The 21,030-nt window shown below is 42.7% G+C and overlaps 1 protein-coding gene across 1 annotated transcript in view; it reads left to right on the plus strand.

Annotated features, from left to right (window-relative positions):
- Positions 1-820: 820 nt before the first annotated feature.
- LOC147145107 (rho guanine nucleotide exchange factor 26-like) overlaps positions 821-21,030 on the plus strand; it is a 34,028-nt gene continuing 13,818 nt past the window's right edge. Inside the window, exons 1-12 of the mRNA XM_086035331.1 lie at positions 821-1,008; positions 1,623-3,015; positions 3,336-3,387; positions 3,496-3,638; positions 7,064-7,120; positions 7,865-8,025; positions 12,161-12,313; positions 12,444-12,573; positions 13,038-13,112; positions 13,673-13,762; positions 13,875-14,029; positions 20,079-20,288. Coding sequence (XP_085891457.1) covers positions 1,711-3,015; positions 3,336-3,387; positions 3,496-3,638; positions 7,064-7,120; positions 7,865-8,025; positions 12,161-12,313; positions 12,444-12,573; positions 13,038-13,112; positions 13,673-13,762; positions 13,875-14,029; positions 20,079-20,288 — 2,531 coding nt within the window. The 5' untranslated portion in view covers positions 821-1,008; positions 1,623-1,710. The remainder of the gene's footprint in view (positions 1,009-1,622; positions 3,016-3,335; positions 3,388-3,495; positions 3,639-7,063; positions 7,121-7,864; positions 8,026-12,160; positions 12,314-12,443; positions 12,574-13,037; positions 13,113-13,672; positions 13,763-13,874; positions 14,030-20,078; positions 20,289-21,030) is intronic.

Consider the following 21,030-nt stretch of genomic DNA (forward strand, 5'->3'; position numbering starts at 1 on the left):
CACAATCACACAAATGGGCAATTTAGAGTGTCCAATCAACTTACCATGCATGTTTTTGGAATGTGGGAGGAAACCGGAGTTCCCGGAGAAAACCCACGCAGGCACGGGGAGAACATGCAAACTCCACACAGGGAGGCCGGAGCCGGGATCGAACCCACGACCTCTGAACTGTGAGGCGGACGTGCTAACCAGTATGTATGTGTATATACACACAAACACCGCCACACACGCAAGTGCACCGTTTTAACTGTCAGTGCATGGATCCATCCATATATATGGACGGATGATCCATCCATGAATGGATCATCCATCCATATATATCATCCAATGGATGGGTTGTTGCAACAGCGCCAATAGTCACACGGTGGCGCACTATTGCCACAAGTCTGAGCACCAGCGCTCGTTATTGTACATTTAGAGCAGGTTCAAGTTCAGTTAAGTAACATATTTAATGGTAAGTCTTACACATTTAAATACCGCGGTTGTGTAATCACATTATACATTATTATTATTATAATTATGAGTTAATTGAATGATTAAAAATCGTTTTGCATTGTTTTCCTTTGCAGCAAAACAAATAAACAAATAAATAAATATGTAAATGAATAAATACATATTTTAGTTTTCAAAGTAAAAGCACTAAATGTGTAATCGTCAGATTGTTCTTTTAGAACTCGTTAGACGGTCGATACTGCCCACTTGGGGGTCTCTACATGAGAACCGGACGAGCGGTGTCTCCTTTCTACTCCTATCCCCGCCCCCTGGCCCAGAGAGACTTTACCCCTCTGGCCGGTCCAACCCGCCCCGCCTCAGATACGCTCTTTGCCGCGCACTGCACTGTACTCCTCTGTGTTCACTTCACATTGTTTTGCCTCCAAATCAGCTTTCACGCGCTTTTTGTGTGCGTGGGTTCCCATGCGATGTTGGATTAAGTCCTCGGAATTTAGGAGTTTTAGGAGAACATGGTCGACCTGCGGCAAGTTAACTGACTGCACGTTTCTGCTTCAGGTGAAAATGAAACTTTCAAAGAAATGACTGCATAGTATTCTGTTGCGTTTTCAATTTTCCAGGATTTACTTCTGAGGTGTTAAAAGACTGGTATTGTTCTCATTTGGTTTGGTACAAATGTGAGAAATAGGGTTTGAATATAAGTGACAGTGATCAAATGTACGCTAATGTACCTTATACTGCTAATTATAAACTTCATGTACCTGTTTCAATAAGGTTACACTCTGTTGACCTACGTATGCACATTCCTCCCTCAGTCAAAACTACACAATGTACTATTTGGCCTTGTTTTGTTGGTTGGTACACAATTGTTCTCAGTAAAGAACACAATTCTGATGCTTAAAGTCATGCAATAAGAACACAAAACCACCCAGCCGAGACTGTACCCTAAAAATGACAATGATGTACTCGTGTGTATTGAGTGACAACTGTTTACCGTTGGTATTGAGGACATTTCGCTTGACCGAAGACAGCGACAAAAGTTTCCTAACTACATGTTGCTGTCCCCTTCTAGGTGTTACTGGTTTGAGTGACAAGTTTTATCTGTTAATGAGTAAACTGTGGGAATCTGGACATGGCTGATTGAACTGCTATTCTTCTTTGTTTGGCCCAAGGGTTGAGATCGGCTCTCGGCAGGGCGGCGGTGTTTGCACTGCGGCCTTCCGGCTGTGACGCAGATAGGGGAGCGGACAAGTGTGGACCATGGATATCGGCAACGACGTGGACCTGTCCAACAACAATATCATGCCCCTGTGGAAGCGCCGTACTGACAACCACAGAAGCACGCCGGATTTGAGGAAGCCGCGGCCGCGTAGTTACCACACCAACGGCGTCATAATGACCGACTTCGCAGAGGAGGATAAGTGCGCTTTCACCTTGAGCCAGCCGGCTGAGAAACTGGTGGTTACATCTCAGGGTGGAGGCAAGAATGCAACGGTGCTGAAACACGTTTTACACAAACCTTCCAAAAAGTCCAGAGTGGTTCGAAGTATTAGTATTGGGCACATCTCCAATGGACGCTTCTCCTTGTCAAAGTTCAAGTCAGATGGCAGCAGATCGGCCTCACTGGACAACAAAGTGAGTAATGGAGAGTACAACACAGTAAATCATAGCAATGGAAGAACGGCTTGGCCTGACAAGTGTGTCCGCTCTCCTCAAGCACTCATTTCCAGTGTGTTTAGCCTGAATTTGCCAAAGGAAAAGACTCCATCATATCATAACCTACCCTCACATGAAACTGTTCAACATACCCTGAACAATAACCACCTTGAACTGTCCTTCTCATCTCCGTCAAGCCCGTATCCTCCTGCAAGAAGGACTCCTTCCCACAGCTCCACCTCGAGCATCCCCTCCCTGTCTTCCCTCACCTCCTCGGACCCCCCAACACCGCGCTCGTCCTCGCCAACCGACAGCCGGCCTCCCCTTCTCAGACAGCCGTCGCCTTCGCCCGCCATCTCCCAAGATGCAAGGCATGCTCCTTCTTCTTCCCCCTCCCCTTCCCTGTCCCCGTGTATCTCACCCGCTCCCTCTATCGTACTCAGCACCCACAGCCCCGCTGCTCTGAAGATGGGAACCCAGCAGATCATCCCTAAGGGCTTAGCCTCAGGTAGTCGACAGAGCAAGACGACTGCATCCGGGCCACAAGGCCAAGGGTTGGCAGGGCTTCTGGGTTTAGATGCTCCCAAGCGGACTTTAAAAACACTCAGCATGGTGGAAACAGGGGCCTACTTTTCTACGGGAGGGGTGCACGGGGAAGGGACTGATGGGGAAAACGAAAGCCCGGGGACTCTAAGGAGGGGGCTGAGGAGTACATCCTACCGGAGGGCTGTTGTCACCGGAGTCGATCTGGAGGCCCAGGCACTTTCCCAGGCCGCCATGAAGGGATTAGATAACGATAATAAAACTCCTCCAGCCAAACCAGGCAGTCCTTGCATTGTAAAGCCCACCAGCCCAGGGGCACCCAAGCCTGACAGCCCGACAACTCCTACTGGCACAAGAAAGAGCAAGGTAAGCTGAGCAAGTCCTATAAAGATAATGGTATCAAGATAAGCAGTCAACAACACAAATCAAGCACATGATCAGGCTATTGTGTATTCCTCAATGTGGACATGAAGTCTCAAGGTGGAAAGAGTTCCTGTACTTACTCCAGAAATCAGAACAAAGCCTTACAAGGACATCTATTATTTGATGCTTGGAAGACAATGATGTAATGCTCGTCACACTCACACACACTGTGGCTCTGAGATAGAGGTCAACAGACAGTTCAGGGACAGGTGCCAGAGTTTATGTGTATGTACAATCCCACATGTGTCGTATCCTATTTTCAGATTCCTGACAAGAAGAACATTCTGACCCCTCAACGCACCTTTGACAGCGAAGGTGAGAGCAGGCCTTCAGTATCGCGTTTCTCTCATAACCCCACCAATGTTGTCATTTTCGATCCTTTTCTCAGACACTAATCCTTTCTTCTCGAAAAATGTCTTTCAGAGGAGGAACTGTACCAGAACTATCAGGAAAAGGCATTACATAACGATTCGGATGAGGATGCTGATTCCGGAGACGCTCCAGCCGATAACGGCATCTTGTTGCAATACAGACCTATCCGGACGTCCTGGAGCCAGCTTACTGTGGTTAGACATTACAGACACTCGATATTACAGACATATGCTGGTGGTGTTAGACATTTTTGCAGACATGACATACTTCAAGTTCCAGGAGATTTAGTCACAAGTATTTAACTAACCTTAATTTAAAGGTTTCCAAAGTTGTGGACAGTTGTTTATGACATTTGAGCTGTAGGACTTGTGCTTAATGTTTCATATGGACAGTATGCATATAAAACTTGGGAGGGCTTCAGGATTTCTCTCTCTACCGGGGCTAAAGGGAGATTTGACCGATACATAAGCGGGCTGAGAAAATTAATTTATAAATGTTTCTATAATATCAAATAAAATGCCAGAGGGACTGAACTGGGTCAACACAGATTTCTCACAGGGCTATAGACCCCCCACCCCCCGCCTCCCCAGCCCCGGTGTAGCGCCATCCCTGCGCAAAACTCTGAAACACTACAAAAGATTTAGACCAGGGGTGTCCAAACTCGGTCCTCAAGGTTTCAATCTATCTCTGCTGCAACACCCCCGATTGAAAAGATCATGATTGTTATCAAGCTTCGATAGCGCTCGCTGATGAGCTGAACATTTGAATCAGGTGTATTGCAGCAGGGACAGATGGAAAATAGGCAGGAAAGCGGCCCTTGAGGACCTGAGCTGGACATCTCTGATTTACAGCAGACGATATTGTCATTCAAACGATGAAACCAGACACGTGTACATTTGAACAAAAGTACGCTGTAAATGCTCAGAAAACAAACTCATCGTTTAATATTGGAGTACAAAGCTTGGCAAGCAGAGTATGCTCAATACCAAGAGTGACCGTGTTTATGTTACGTAGTGTTGTAAAAATCTAGTAAGAAATCATACAAAAAATACCCCAAAAACACAACAAGTGGATTTTCCCACAGAGATACTACATCTAAACAATACACCTTGTTTTCCACCAAAAAATTGATTCTGATTGATATTTCAATTTTTAATACCTCATACTTGCCTAACCCCTAAGTCGACCTTTTCAACATTGACTCATAATGAATTAGTCTCAAGACTACTTAATTCTTTTCCCCTCCCTCCATTTTTGTTCCGTCTCTTTAGCCAAATAGAGTATACAGTACTTGGAATGTGCGCATTCTCAAGAATGCCGTCATATCCAGTTCAGTGAGTGTCGGTGACTGCGCTCAGCCAAGAGTGCAGGCGCACTTCTTTAAGAACAGGGAGGCAGTCAGTCAGCCAGACGTCTTTTGGGGAGCACTGCATATTCTCATGCCAGTGTGTTGGCTAGCTCCTCTTATTTTGTCAGACTGAAGCTATGCCTAAAATGCTGCCTTTAGAGGGACGTGCGGTCGCTGAAGTTGCATAATGCAGTTAGAAATCGGAATGGAGGGAATGTACTCTAGGAAATCATGAGTTGGTTTGTTTATTCCTGGGTATCCTCATCGGTTTGTTGACTTGGTGAGACGTGATAAAACATGTGAAAGGATAGATTGAAAGTGACCAGTAAGAGATTAAAGGACAACAATAACATCCTGTCCTGATCTGAAATGATGTACCGTACCGTACATCATCACCAGTCTGTTAAACTCGACTATAGGCATTTCTGCTAGACCGCAAAATCGTTTGCTTTTGGGATCAAAGTTATTTTAGCATTTGGGAGGACGCATAGGTACAATGCTGTCACTGTCCTGTTCTGACAATTCAAAACTCTAAAGGAGCCGAGAACCAGAATTACCAGTTTTCCCCATTGTATCTCCTCCCTGCATTCCATTTGACGGTGTTTCAGATAAACTGCACAGTTAAGCATTATATTTTTTGGAGTGACTGAGGTGGACGTATGTAATTGTTCATTGAGATGAGAGAATTTCTCGCACTTTTTTAAAACTCCTCTTTTGATGCCAGTGTGCAATAAGAGAGGTCTTATTGGAAGTAGCTTGACTTCTGATTGGAGATGAGGACATGTTGGTTTTTAGTTTGGACAGCAAACTCATTGGAATCAACAGCCATTAATTGAACTGATTATGGTTAAGTAGTGCAACACTTCATTTATCAACAATCAATTCCATGTAGTCAAACTTATTTTTAAGGCTTAATTTCATCGGTTATTATTTCCATACCCAGTTTTCTACTCCAAAATATGGCGACAAATTCATTTCAGAGTGATTAAGGTCTTAAAGATGAAATCAACCCAAACATATTTTTTGAAGAATATGTTCCCAGCAGGCCCACTAGTTGAAACACGGCATTCTGATTAATATTGCGTTGGTGGAATAGGAGTTATGCATCACCGCTATACTTCAGAAAACAGGCGAGCCGTGATTGGTTACCTGAGCCCTGAGTATTTGTGATGTCATTTTCAGTCGACAGAAGTGACAAAATGGCCGCCCAAGAGCTGGCTAAAAATGAGTGGATTAACTCTTATTCCACAAATGCAATATTTATCAGAATGCCTTGTTTCAATTAGTGGGCTTGGATGGAATATATTCTTGGAAAAAATTGGTTTGGGTTGACTTCCACATTAAGGGTCTACCAAAATGTTTTCAGACCATTTATAGGTAAAATAACAATATTTACTAACGTTTAAAAAAAGAACATGTTCTTCTAATTACCTTGACTAACTACATCGCATTCCTACAAATTCAAGCTAGAATGGGCAAGCTGAGTAGGCAACAGATTGTAAAAACCCTATATTCCAATGTTTACTTGAAAATGTGCTTCATCTCTACAGCATTAAATAAGAACATTTAGGCCAATTAGATTGTGTGGTGAAGCCTCAAGAGGTATTTGCTGGTTTGATGTTGGTTTGTTTGTTCCCAGTTGGGCGTTAGGCCAGATACTAGAGATGAAGCAGTCTCACTTCCTGGTGTCTTTCCAGCATGAGGAGCAGTCTTGGAGCTTGGCCATTAAGAGAGTGTTCTTGCATGTTTCATTTGAAGCAGAAGGTGTCCCAGGGCCTTGCTGTTGTAATAAATGTGTAACTCAAGTCTGAGGCGGGCTTCTAATTCAGGCTCAACTTCTTCACGACAAAGGCGCTGGCAGAATTCGTTAATTTCCCTTCACAGGTCACACCCAGTCCTTTCCAAAAGCTCACTTAGGTTTCGATCGTATTCAAACACATTTTACATTCCTCTTCTGTGCTCACAGCCAAATGATACTCAATGAACACAACGGCAGGCCATTTGTTATTTTCACGTCAGCGTGTCATCCGTCGCCATGGGCGTTCTTATGCAATGAAGGTCTCTTGTCCCGCTTTCGACAACAACTTTGTTGCTCCCCTTCCCGCAGAGTGCGGTATGTTAAGTGCTCCAGTCATTGTGCGCTGGGACAACAGACGCAATTGCTGCACACACTTGCTATAAATGCAGAGGAGAACCCCTGTGAAGCAAGTTGGAAATGTAACTCTTGATGCCAAAGGTGTGTTACTGACCGAAATGTTTTCTCCAACCAAGGTCAAGAAAAGCGGTCTGTTTGATCGGATGAGTCAGGAAGAACGCAAAAGACAAGAGGTATTGATTATATTTTACATTTATTTTGGCTCCTAATGGAATGCCACGCATCACTTTTTCAGATCTTATTCATGTAGTTCCATGGCTGTAAATCGAGTCTCTTCAAACGCTGCTAGACCAATGAAAAAGCCAATGAAAGACTACTGATTCACTGGCGGTCTTACTGTATCTTTAGTGTAAATGATTGCCTTTGATACACATTCTTCTTGAGTTCCATATTGACAAATATTGCTGGACAGAAGTCTTGAGACACACCTTAGTTAAATCATTAATCAATCTGATGTTGGATTTATTTATTTTTTTTGCTCAGTCCTCTCAATTTGGGGAAGCCCCTTTTTCCTGTTCCAAGTGCACAAAGCAAAATCGATCAAAGGATGCTTCAATGATTTTCGGTCTGGAATAACCTGTACATAACCCTGAGCTCAACCCCAGGAAATTCATTTGGGATGAACTACGACGAAGAATGCGACCTTACAAATTATGGTGGTTCAGAATTCCCTCAGACACGCGCCAAAATCGTCTCATACAAAATCTCACCACAGGTTAATCGCTCAGGCAAATTTTTCAGAGACATGCTATAATCAGGCCATTGTTGACTTTGATCGCAATGGCGGAAGACTGCTCAAATTAGGCCCGAGTATCAGTATGCTATTACATTGCTTATCAGTCAGGTGTTCCAATACTTTTGTCTATTCAGTACATCTGAAACACAGTCATGACAAATAAAGTAGTACTCCTCTTCAGGCCATCTTTGAGGTGATCTCCTCCGAGCACTCGTACCTCCACAGTCTGGAGATCCTCATCCGCATGTTCAAGAACTCGCCGGAGCTCAGCGAGGCCATGACCAAGACGGAACACCACCACCTCTTCTCCAACATTACCGACGTCTGCGAGGCCAGCAAAAAGTAAGAAATACAAACATCCACGTTACAATGTTCTAGTGATGCTCTGTGTGCTTTGCTAGTCGACTAAAATGAGATTCTAATGACAAAAGTGCAGGGTTTTTTTGGCTACCCGCGTACCTCATAAAAAGTTTGCGGTATTTTGCTGTCGGCCAATGAGCCGGATAATTCCGCATTTAATAGCACTTCAACACTTGGGAGAGCGCACTCACTTCCATGTGAGGTGTGTCTATAAACACCACGGCATTTGCCTTCTTTCTACACTCGCAGCCTGGCTTATTTTCAGCATGCAGCTTGATCATGGTCTCCGCTGGCAGACACAAAGCCGATTCTAAGAATTCTAAGAAGGGATTCAGACTAAAAGGCAGATTAAGTCAAAACTGTATTTTTATTTGTTTCGGTTGTCAGTTGTTCAATAAACCCTCCGACTGGATCTGTCCATGATGATTTAGCTAGAGACGCTAAATGACAACAGACTTCTAAGAAATCCTATAAACAGTCAAATTGGAAACATTGGTGATCTTCCCCAAGCTTCCCAATTTACACTTTAAAACCGGTCAAGAGTAAAGAGTACGCAATGAACAAAGAGCAGCACGTCCATTCAGATTCCTGGCGCCAGAATGTGTTTACTTTGGAATGTCGTTTAAATATTGATACAGTCTTACCAGGGATTCCGCGCGCCCATTCCTGACAATGATGCTACAAACATGAGAATTTATTAACATGTTTTGTCCCAAATGACATTCATTGAAAAAAAACAAAAAAAAAAACACTTGTGTGGGTGTAAGGGTGGAACATTTGTGGTAAATTCCATGGGAAGTTTACTAAGCAGAGAAACATGGTTTTCATGGGAATTAATAGCAATTAATGGGAATAAACTGAGACTATTGCCTCTGTTTTAAATACAAACATGACACATATTGTGTTTTGAGATCAGCAGGCATGCAGAAAAAATAATATTTAACATTTTTCATTTTTTACTTCAATTCATCTGTTATTAGTACTTAAATCATAAAGAGGAAGTCAACCCCAAAATTTTCTTTTCAAAAATATGTTTGATGCACCTCCACTAGTCTAAACACGGCATTCTGATTTATATTGCATTTTTGCAATATGAGTTAAGCAGCAAATTCACATTTTTAGCTATCTCGTGGGGGAGGCCATTTTGTCATTTACTGTTGACTGAAAATGGCATCACAGTTGCTCAGGTAACAACCAATCACAGCTCACCTGTTTTATGAAGCTGAGTCACGATTAGTCGTTACCTGAGCCCTGAGCAATTCTAATGTCATTTTCGACATTTTGTGATTGTCGACAGCAAGTGGCAAAATGGCCGCCCTTTGAGATGGACAAAAATGGGTGGATTTTACTGCTTAACTCATATTCCACAGATGCATTATTAATCAGAATGCCGTGTTTCGACTAGTGGGGCGGCATAAAACATATTTTGTCAAGAAAATATTTGGGTTGACTTCCACTTTAGTTAATCTGGACCTCAACATCCCTTCAGTTTCCTCAAAATCGGAGTCGTCTTAGTCTTCGTCAAAAAATTGTTGCAATTGTAAATTTATTGTCAGTTAATTTGAATTACAATAGAGCCCAGTCATTTCCCAATGGACCAAGATTATGCAACATTTAAATGAGACTCAACTAAACGTACAATTTTGCAAATTACGTAATTTTATTATTTATTATTTAATTTTTATTACGTAATATTTGAGTTTAACTGCTATGCAAAATAACATTCATTCCATTTTAGCCTGTTTTTGGTATGATTCCAAGCATCATTCAGATTGGTGGATACCTACTTTTTACCAATTTAACCGGGGTTTTTGCACCTGAAATTGGTTTAGCAGTTGTTTGGATTTCAGTATTTTCCTGTGGGGCTTTTAATCGTATGTCAGTGTGAAAATGGGAGCCCTTGAAAGACCATTTGTGGTAACTTTGTCATGGTTGACCTTGTCCAGATGAGCGCATGCATGCATGCATGCAGGCTTCAAACAGCATCAACAACTGTTCTTGGCTGTGTTTTGTTCACAGATTCTGTGACCTGGCCTTTGCTCAGCGAGAACCCTTATATGCATCCTAATTTTATGAATTTGAATTAATACATTTGCTTAAAATGTTCCTTTTACCATGGATTTGGTATACATTGTGCCAATTGCCTCATTGCATATCCACGGGCAAATTCCTTTCATTCTGTTGAGACTTGCCGTGACCCCTTGTGTATTTCACTCCACACTCGCCTCATTCTGCCATACCCTCCACACCGGCGCACTGGGCAGCTAAGATATACAAATGGCCCGTAGCACCCGTCAAACAAGAGACAGAGATGCTGGAATTCGGGGTTACTATGTGACAGAAAGTTGCATAAACTTGCATCACGCTTACAGGCATCCTGTGACGTTGGCAGTGAGTGATGTGAAGGCTAGTGGGGAGGTTTTGAGCATTTTACATGCAGGTGCGTTCGTGATTGTATTTCAGTAACCGCCTCAGGTTATGAGACAGCTCATTTACTTGCATTCCTTACATTATCATCATATCATCATAAAGTGTGTCACAATTTAGCGTATTTCGCCAAATAGTGTAATTGGAGTTATATAATATATTATGTACAGTGAAACTGGAGTTTAAAAAAAAAAAGAAATAAGAATGGCTTTTACAGAGAAACGCAGAGAAATCATGTCACCAGAATGACAACGGAGGGAAAATATGCCATCTTCACATGAATTTAAATAAGATTGTCTTTAAAACAGTGCAGGGAATTTGTTCATCTAAGAGACTGGTTACATGCTCCAATAGGCGCTGCTGTTTTGGCTAGCAACAAAGTTGAATTGGGCTAAGCAGCTAAATGTCCTTATGCTGCATTAGAAGTAGGTGTCAATTCAGCCTTAGCAGCCACAGTTTGGATAAGCACGTTATCTTTAGTTCTCCTGTATTGTAATTGCTTTTACACTGTTTGTACATATCCCAAACTCAAATGGCGTCAATGTAAACGTAGCCTTTGTTGCGTCATCCTTCACATTCCCTCATGACAACAACATGAAGCCACAGGGGTAGGGGCAGTGAGTCTTGCCCCCTGTGGGAGCTCACATCCTTGACCTGTTAGAGCCCAGAATAGATGTTTAGGATAACTCATGAAGCTTTTGATCCTGTGTGCACAGGAGAGCTCCTAAAATGCATTGTCTCCTCTTGATGGACACATAGTGTGGAGTGGCACGGTCGAGCGCCACATGAGGATCTTTTTTTGCAAAAGTTCGCTGCTGGTCAAGGTCGGCGTTTGTTGCCTTCCTGTTTGCAATCTTCACATGACACGCTAAGGCCCTTTTTTGTTGCCTGCTGTTAAACAGACCATCTGCTGCACCACAGGAAGGGGAAAAAGCCTCTGTTGTTGCGTTAAATGTTGGACCGTGTCTCTATTTTAAGAGGTGTGGAGTTCCTCTTCTGTGATCTTACAAGAGAAAGGTGTTGGGGATGTTTCCTGCCTTTTCAAACTCCTGCATCTGTCATGTCCTGCATGTTCCCCTGACGCCTCTGGCTAATGCCCCTCTTCCACTGGGTAGCACCGGCAACGGCAGATACTACCAAAGTCCCAAACATACTGATCCAATTTCGCATGGGTAAACACCTGCTGCTGTGCCTTTATTTTGTACGCTGCAATATTACACTCCGCAGTCTCCGCTTTGCTACAGGGCTCCGTTTTCTTGCGTCGCCTCAAACAACTCCATCCACCTGTTCTAAATTCTATAGCCCGTTGTCATTCGGATCCCGAGTGACCTGGGGTCCATCCCAGCCGGGGCACATAATTGCAGGACAGATAAAGATAAACGACCCAACATCATCAACAATAATAGTGGGCTCATTGTGTTGCACAATACGGCTTTTACAACAAAATCTTCCAAAAGTCTTCCAAAATGGAGGTGGATATGCAGAAGGGCAACTGAGCTTTGCATCCCCCATCATTGTTGTCGATTTATTGGCCTTTAGATTACACACAAGCACCATCCCGCCCGCGGGTACTACCCCCAAAGGCTGAAAATTTGCAAGATGACTTCATCACCCCCAGCTCCCCGCCCTCTAAACTTTACAGTTCATGTAAAAAGAGACTAATGGGAACGTGACTGTGTCCTGTCTTGAGGTTCTTCAAACAATTGGAGGAGAAACACCAGCACAACGTTGTGATCGACAGTATCAGCGCCATCGTTTGCAAGCACGCAGAGTCCAACTTTGATCCTTACGTGACGTATTGCTCCAACGAGGTCTACCAGCAGCGAACCCTGCAGAGGCTGTTGTGAGTAACCGCGCGCACACACACACGTATTATCTTATCTCCTGTGGCTCTCATCCAGAATGTACTACTCTCACACTTTGACCTTGGCAGTTTACTAATGCTACTTTTTCTACTCCTCCTCATGGTGCAGATCCAAGAATCCAGTTTTTAAGGAGGTGCTGAGCAGGATCGAGGGCCACCCAGACTGCAGGAACCTCCCCATGATCTCCTTCCTCATCCTGCCCATGCAGAGGGTCACGCGCTTGCCCTTGCTCATGGACGTGAGTGTGCCTGAGCTTTGGACTTAGGAGACTTGAGCTCTTATGTAACTTGTTAAATTGTTGTTACACAGCAAACAGCGCCTCGGGGCGTGTGCTTTGAGTCACAAACCACAAACTTTCAGTTCAGGTGACCTTACGTCATGGCCTGATCTACCTTATCGATGACTGTGTTTATTTTTCAGTGTCCGTTATTCTCCCTCTTCCTTTCTCGTGCGCTACGTTCACGCCCTTTGCTTCAAAATGTTGCGAGTGTTTCCCAAGAGTCTTTGGGGTTTAGTCCACATGGAGGCCTCTCGATCCTGAGAAAGTTTGGTTTCACTTCGCTTTCTTCCCACAGCTGCTCTTGAGTTTCGACACGCTATCAAGCTGATAAGGCGTTTTGTGCTTTTATAGGCACAATGAAGTGATCCTGTTTTGTTTTTTTTCTTTTATGTTTTTGCATGTGCGTGCCCTGCCTCCTGCAGACAATTTGCCAGAAGACCCCAAAAGACTCGTTGCAGTATGAAGAATGTAAGAAGGCTTTACATGCCGTCAGCAAGGTCAGTGAGTGAACAGTGGGCAACATCCGCATTATTGTCATATCACTAACACTGTTTATGAAAACCACAGAGCGGAGACTTCCATGAAAGCTGTACAATTTTTATTTAGATCAGTACCAAATTGTACAGCTTTACCCTCCTCATTACATGTATGCCTGAATTCAGACACCATTACTCTTTGAGAACGTCTTTTAACTTCATACTTCTTATATACACGACTTATATACTTCATATATAATAATAAAAAAAAGTTTAAATAAATAATTAAATGGCATAATTAAATAATAAAAAAATGAAAAAAAAAGACATTCAGGGCTAAATTTTTTAAAAATAATTTAAAATACTGAATAGATTAATTCTGTTAAGGAAATTTGGTCTAATATATTGCCTAGTGATAAAACATCGATTTTAGTATTACACTTTTGTAGATACTCAAATGTGCTACATCTTCACAAAAATCTGTTAATTTATTTTTGTAGTGTTTGTAGATTGAAACAATGATGAAAAAAATAACCTTCTCTTAATAATATATTTTTTAACATCCGTGTCTGTACATGCAGGTGGTAAGGAAATGCAACGAGGGTGCGCGCACCATGGAGAGAACTGAGATGATGTACACCATTAACTCCCAGCTGGACTTTAAGATCAAGGTAGCGTAGGCGCATATTTATCATGACCTAATATTAAATAATTATAATAAAAATATGTATACAGACGTTTTTAGACTCTTTTACCGATTCGAGGTCCTGTCTCAACCCGCAGCCTTTCCCACTGGTTTCATCATCCCGGTGGATGGTGAAGCGAGGCGAGCTGACGGCCTTCGTGGAGGACAACGGCATCTTCCTCAAGCGGACTTCGCGGCAACAGGTCTACTTCTTCCTCTTCAACGATGTCCTCATCGTCACCCGGAAGAAGAGGTAAGTGCAGTTCGGCGTTGGCACTGTTGAACATAACTCACCTACTTTGACACGTTGAGGGCGGCAAGTTGAAACCATTTGGTTCGCACCACCTTGTCAACTTACATTGTGTAAGTATATGAACAGCTTCAGAGGAAGTCCATCCAATTATTCTTTTTTAGCGATTGTTCAAAGTAGGGTCGGATGTGAGCTGACTTTTGGCGAGAGGTGGGGTACACTCTGGACTGGTTGCCACCCAAATCGCAGGGTACATACACATTCATGCCTAAAGACAGTTTAGAGCAGGAGTGGGCAAGCATTTCTTCTTGAGGCCATATGTGATTGAGACAAACAAATGGGCCAAGTAAAATGTCGATTTCACAGCAATAAAAATAACAGGACGCTTGATAATGTCAACCTATAATCGGGATGGATCAAAGAGTGAAGAAAGCCACATGTGGCCATACTTTGCCTAACACTATATTTACAGTTTCCAGTGGCCACGGCAGCCCCGTTTCTGGAACAAAACTGGCGTGAGATCACACTGGGGGGAGGGGACAGGATGGGCAAACATGACAGGCTGTGATATCCCAGTGAGGTTTTGAAAGTGTCAAAAAATTTGGCCCGGTAGTCACGGTGCGGATAAGAAACCTGGTTGGCCAAAGTAAAACAACATGAACACGACTAAACCCAACAGCATGTGATAGGTTGGGGTGTAACAAATAAACGATTTGAATCGAGAAATTGGATTTGATAAACTGAAGCGAATCGTTACGTTTAAAGAAATCTTGGATTCTTGAATCGTATTGCACCCCATGTATCGAGACGCGTATCGAATCGCCTTTATGAGTGATGCACACCAGGTATAAATTGATTTAACGTTGCTACAGCCATATCAAACTGAATTGTAATCCCACTGAATTGAACCGAATCAAATTGTTACATTTTAAAATTGTTACATCCTTGAATCGTCTTGAACCTCCTCTATTGAGAAACATATAACCCAACCGTCTTTTGTGGGGTGCACACCGCGAGTGATAGGGCATATCCAAATTTGGAGGTGGTTCCTTTTCATTTGTGTCACCTTCTGCTGCGCTGGGCGTGTGGTCATTTCACAGTTCTCACAGAAAGGTCGCCACACAGTCTAGGAGCATCCATCACATATAAAACAGAACACTTGCCACCTACAACTCTTCGAAAGCAAGTGTGTTTGATTTGCATACAATGCTCGGCTTGGCATACCCGTTTCTAATGCTTCATGTTGAATGCGTGTGCGCGAGAGAAAGAGGAAGCACGGACATTTTTTTTTATCAATGTGAGCACACTGTGCAGTGTGTATGTGAATAATGAGCCCTTTTGCATTTCTTTTAGAACAAGAGATGGATTGGTGAATTAGTTGTTGACAAAAAACGAATATCAAACATTTATGGCGCAGCAATGCCGCTGTGCCACCCTGTCACACTCGCTCACTCCAACTCTGGAGTCACAAACATGCTCCAAAGCTGCTTAGCGGTCATGCTTCAACTGTAGAAAGCCTTAACAGAAATTGAGAAATGTTCGGGACTCAATCAGAATGTGCCAGGCCAGGGAGGAGCTGACTGGCATCTGTGCTAAACCGCGGGCCAAAATATGCCTTTGAGTCTCCTGGACTCCGCAGCCCCTTGCCACCTCGGCGAGTGAGATAGTGGGATATGGGCTTTAAGGCTAAATACTTCCTAGAAATGCTGTGCTTTTCATTAGCGTGTGTAGCGTGGCTGTGTGTTTTTTTACCTCCCAAAACGTCCTTCCTAAATCACGCTCGCTAATTTGCTCTCTGGAATCGATTGTCACTGGACTGGTGCGCTCAGAATTCCTAAGAATCATAGAGAAGGGCGGGGGAAAAAAGAAACATTCCATATGATGTTTTTCTGGGAATGGAACCTGGATGAAGCAGACCGCTTTGGTGTGTGCAGTCCAGCTCGCGTTTGGAAGAGGACGGCTTTTGGGAAATGGGAGTGTAAATGAGAGAAGCTGTTATAATATTGGTTTGTTCTGCAGTGTCACGCTACTTGGCCGTATGCTGTCCATCAAAACAAAAACACAGCCGAGGTATAATGAGGGTGAAAAGTGGGCTGTAATTGTTGAATCTTGGGATACATTGACGGAAGCACGTCACACAGATGCATTAAGACACATTGAGGAGCTGTTTTAAATTATTGGGGCGGTGTGCATAAAATGGGAAGCACGGTGCACTAGTGGCTAGCATGTCTCACTCACATGAGATAACATGAGAAAATCTCAAAGTAGTTTAGGTTAGATTGCTAGGTATGCTTCGCTCTTTGTAGAGAAGAATCATTTCCGATCAGTCTCTTCAACCTTTTGAGGTCGTGCTCAACTCATGAATTTATCGATTCCTCAGCCAAAATGGCGGAATAACGGCTCAGGTTGATTATTTGTTGAAGTGAACAGATTCCTGGATCCAAAGTGGGAATATGTGGTGGAAAGCAGGCCCTGTGTCAAATTTGGCTGTCATGCAGCAGGGAAGCGTTGAGTTGCTGTGTTACTATGCAGGAACACTTACATAACGCCGAAGGATCCACAGCAGCTGGCTTCGCTCTCATCTCCACTTCCCGCAACTCTTTTTTTTAATTTTTGTTTTTTAACCTGGCATCTTTTAAACAATCACTATTGTCATGGTGCGTTCTTTGTGTTCTTTTGTGGGTGAGCCCGTAATAATCCCAAGAATATGCCCTACTTTATTCTCTGTGTTAGCCTCAACACACTTGAATTTGATCCATTTTGAAACAAAAGTATTTAAAGCAACCACACAGCACTGAGTTTAGCATGGCATGCTATCTTAATGCTAACATATACAATTGACCCCCGTAACTGGTAGGGCCGGGCATATAATCAATATCATGCAATGATAAAAACAAAACAAAAAAGTAAAGCCAAAAAATGTAAAAAACACTAATACTCAATGTATCTTTGTGAGTCATTTACAGTAATAGTGTTGTGGAAAATGTTAACATTCACATCATCACTGTTCAACGACAAACATGCTGATAAATTTGGATCTGGAAATCAAAACAAAAAATATCTACGTAATAATTAATACAAGATGCAGAGACAATGACAATATGTTACTTTAAAATTGTGACACTAAAAAAGGCTTGCCCCTGAAATGACTTACTGTATATTTCCATTATTTCCTACAGGAGCAATGTTTTCAAAATCCGAACAAAGTTGAGGTGCAACAGCATGCCGGAAGGAATTATGTTCAATCTCAGAGGTTGTACTGTATTGGATTAGCGCCACTTAAATCGTTTAAGACCACTTTTTCCACCCACTCACGCGGGGACAACTCACCAAACAACCATGCAGGTTCTGCTCGTGTTCCAATCCCATCCACCCCCGCCATGCGAATGAATGGCATTCCAGACATGTTACCTGCAGGGCTACCAGTCATGGAAACTGACAAGGAAGAAACACTGCAGTTATGTGTAATATTTAGGGATGAGCAAGTCGTCGCGGAAATGCTCCTCTGCAGCCCACTTGAGATCAAAGTGACACTGTGAGATATGATTCAAAGTAAATGGACCAGCCTGGACACCTTGGTGCTTACTGTTCAGGGACTGTGTGCAGTGCTTGTACAAACTGTTACACACTTTTCGTTAAAGGCCGTTGAAGTCTGTTAGTGTTTAAGTTGGACACTGATTAGCTTTTTCTAGCTTCTTTCCCATAATTTTTTTGTAACTTCTTCTTCCGCTCCATATTGGATACGTAACAGTGCATTGCTACTAAGTGAATTATTAAAGAATGAAACACAAATGTGCAGAGTGAAGGAAATCATCATTATCTTCATACATTTTTTCCTCTTTATTTAGCTTTTATTTACCCTTTTCACAAAAGTGTGAAAATAAATTTCACTTATTACTCAACAGGACAACAAACAATCTGTAATTGCTGTAACCTGTTTAAAATCTTATGTTTTACCGCGAAAATACACGATTTACATAGACGGAAGAAAACGGGCTTCCGACTATGCTTAGTCCGACTATTCTTTTAAGTTTCCCGTCTATCGTTTATCGCCTACAAAATGGGCATCACGACGTCCATGCGTCGCTGTTTAATGCGTCGGTCATTTAAATGCGTGAGTAACTCTGTCCACTCACGTGCAATCCGACTTTTGACCTTAACCTGAATATTGGCTGCATGTAAACATAGTTATTGTTCTCCTCTTTGTAGAAGTCCTACTTGTTTGGCGTGGTTGATTTGCGAACAATGGGTGGGGTAGAAGTGTGGGGGTGTTCTTCGACAGGTGGCGTTGGTTGAGCAACACTTAAAGCTTGTTGAGACCCTCCAGACCGTGACTGGATTCCCTGACCGACCGCAAGCTCCACAGTCCAACAGTTCATATTTTTGAAGTGATGGTGCAAAAACAGAAGCATTTGGACACTTACGCCCTCCCGTTTGTTTTGGAGTGTGCGCCCTAATGGACACGTTGGCTCACGTAACACCGCTTCCCCCCGCTGCCGTTCCACTCGCGAGTTGATAAAACCCACATGGGCTCGCCTTAAGCTCCTGTTCTTGGGCGCGCTACGTAAACACGCTTCGAATGTAAGGTTGCACAATTGGCTCCAGATGTTTCCGACCGAGCGTATGCGCTCGCCGTCAAAAGCTTACACTCAGGGACAGGTACTCGTGGGAAATACAGGCTAAAGAAAAAGGTTACGTTTTTATTTTAACTGCTGTAAATTGTGTCATAAAATCTAGCTGCAGATTTATGAGCCTGTCTAGATGACCATTATTAACTTCACCCTCTTTAGCATCGGAGGGGTTTAAAACATTACGGGATGAAGAAACCTGAGCTTAATTTAATGTTTGGGTGAGAGGGGGTTGAATAAAATAAGATGGAATTTCCGCCCTTTTTTCGTGTCGCTATTCTGGGCACCGACGCGGAAAAAGTGGACATGGCAATTTTTCTGCCTTAAGCCGTACTATCAGAGCCGTAACAGATGAAGGACGATGACTGTGTTTTTTGGGGATACCGCACTTCACATCATTAACCTGTCTATCTAGTCTATCTCTATGATGGAACATGGGTGTAAAGTTTAACACCGATAATCACTTGTACTGCCCAGTTTTTGATGTCCAACAAGTATTTTAAACAGTAATCATATGCATTTTCACAGTTCACAAAACTCAAATTCTCCTTTTCACGTCTTTGGTGCTCTTGAAATTATACATCTCTACCAATAGACAAGCTTTGACTCATGACGCAGTCCACACATATGGGCAGAACGTGCCGTTGCCTTGAAATGCCATCAATGGGAATCCAAACGAGTAGTGCCGTTGACGTCAATTGCCGTCAATTATGTTTTTTTTATGGGAATAGGCAGGGAAACTCTTGGCCAACTGGTTTGATCATTAAGATGGGGAAGTAAAAAAAAAAACAGGTTGTCAGATGGGGGATTGTCATATTAACTCTACGACAAAGAGTGTCACAAAAGAGAGAAAAGATGACAGGGATGATTTAAATTTAGGAGCAGAAGCCACACACATGCATGCATGCATGCACACACACCACTACATACTACTACTACTACTACTAAATAGCATGCAAATAATTTGTGACGTTTGTCAAATGTAAAATTTTAACCCTGGTGATTCATTGTAAATACATTATTCTGCCAAAGGCACCTTTTTCATTGTTGTTGTTGATATTTTATAGACGAAAAGGACTGTTGAGATGATTGAGGCATCATGAAAGCAACAATTATTAGCATCAAAGTCACAGTTGTGAATAAAATATATCTTTTCACAAAAAGCTTATTTTCTATGGGAGGGTTTTTTTGGTCCAAAATAGGTGATTTGGGTTTTACTACTGATTAACAAAAAATGGAATAAGGTAGAAAAAACTTGTTTTGTGTGACGAAAAACGAGTTTCTGTGGTAACATTGTCACAAACAACATTCTGAGCCTTGAATGATCTCTCAGATTGCTCTAGATTGGCTGGCACGCAAGAAGTTCCCTTTTGTTAAAATGTCTGACATTGAAAGAGTTAACAGTGTTCTTTTGTCATCCCCAGTGAGGAGAGCTACTCCGTGATCGACTACGCCCTGAGGGACGAGATCTGGGTGGGCTCCTGCCAGCCCGAGGAGGTCAACCTGTCGCCTGTCCGTGGCACGGCCGGCATGCTGAGCTCACGGCAAGCCGGCGCCAACCACCTCTTTCGACTGCGTTTCCTGAGCAACCACTCCGGTGAAAAGGTGCCCATGATCTTGGGGACGGAGTTAATGTGAGTATACTTCTTATTAAATTCGAATAGTTTCTGCGTCTTCTCCTGTTCTCTCCTCTTGCTCAGTGTGTTGCATGATTAGCTTCTCCTCATTCTCCTCTAGTGATAATGATACTTGTCAGAAGTGTAGTCTATTCGCCAGAGGTGGGCTATCCTCAGTGCTTTAGTGCGTCTCTGAGTTCTCGTCTGTAGTAAAGGCCCGTCGGGTGGTCAGAGTCAGCCAACCGGCATCGAGAACTCACTTTACCGGTACCACGTCACACTAGGGGTGGGCGATATGGCAAAAATATAATATCTCGATTTTTAAAAAATAAAATCGCGATCACGATTTTATCATGATCATTTTTTACATCATTTTTGAAGACATATTTCTGACCATTTTCCTCATGTTAAACATATAAAATATATTTAAAATGTGTATAAAACTCTAAAGGAAAAAAAAAGGACATTTTAAGTCAACTAAACTTTCTGAACAGGTTTTAGTTCGAATAGTGACAATTTTTATCAAAATGTGCAGTGAATGTAAACATAAAAGGTAACATCGTGTAAACATAAAAAAACAGCTCGTAACGCAGGTCTAGTACTTTGAAGAGTCTTTTAAACACCTCGTTTTCCACTGTTTTAATGGGAATCATGTCTTCAAGTCACTTCCTCAGTTACTTCTTTACACTGCTTGCTTGTTTTTTCATATGGAGTGCTCTTGTTAAATTTCTGTGTTACCGTGGGTTGTGTTAGTTTGGAG

Source organism: Filicampus tigris, chromosome 7, assembly GCF_054856515.1.
Source record: "Filicampus tigris isolate MCC_2025a chromosome 7, RoL_Ftig_1.0, whole genome shotgun sequence".
Classification (NCBI taxonomy): Eukaryota; Metazoa; Chordata; class Actinopteri; order Syngnathiformes; family Syngnathidae; genus Filicampus; species Filicampus tigris.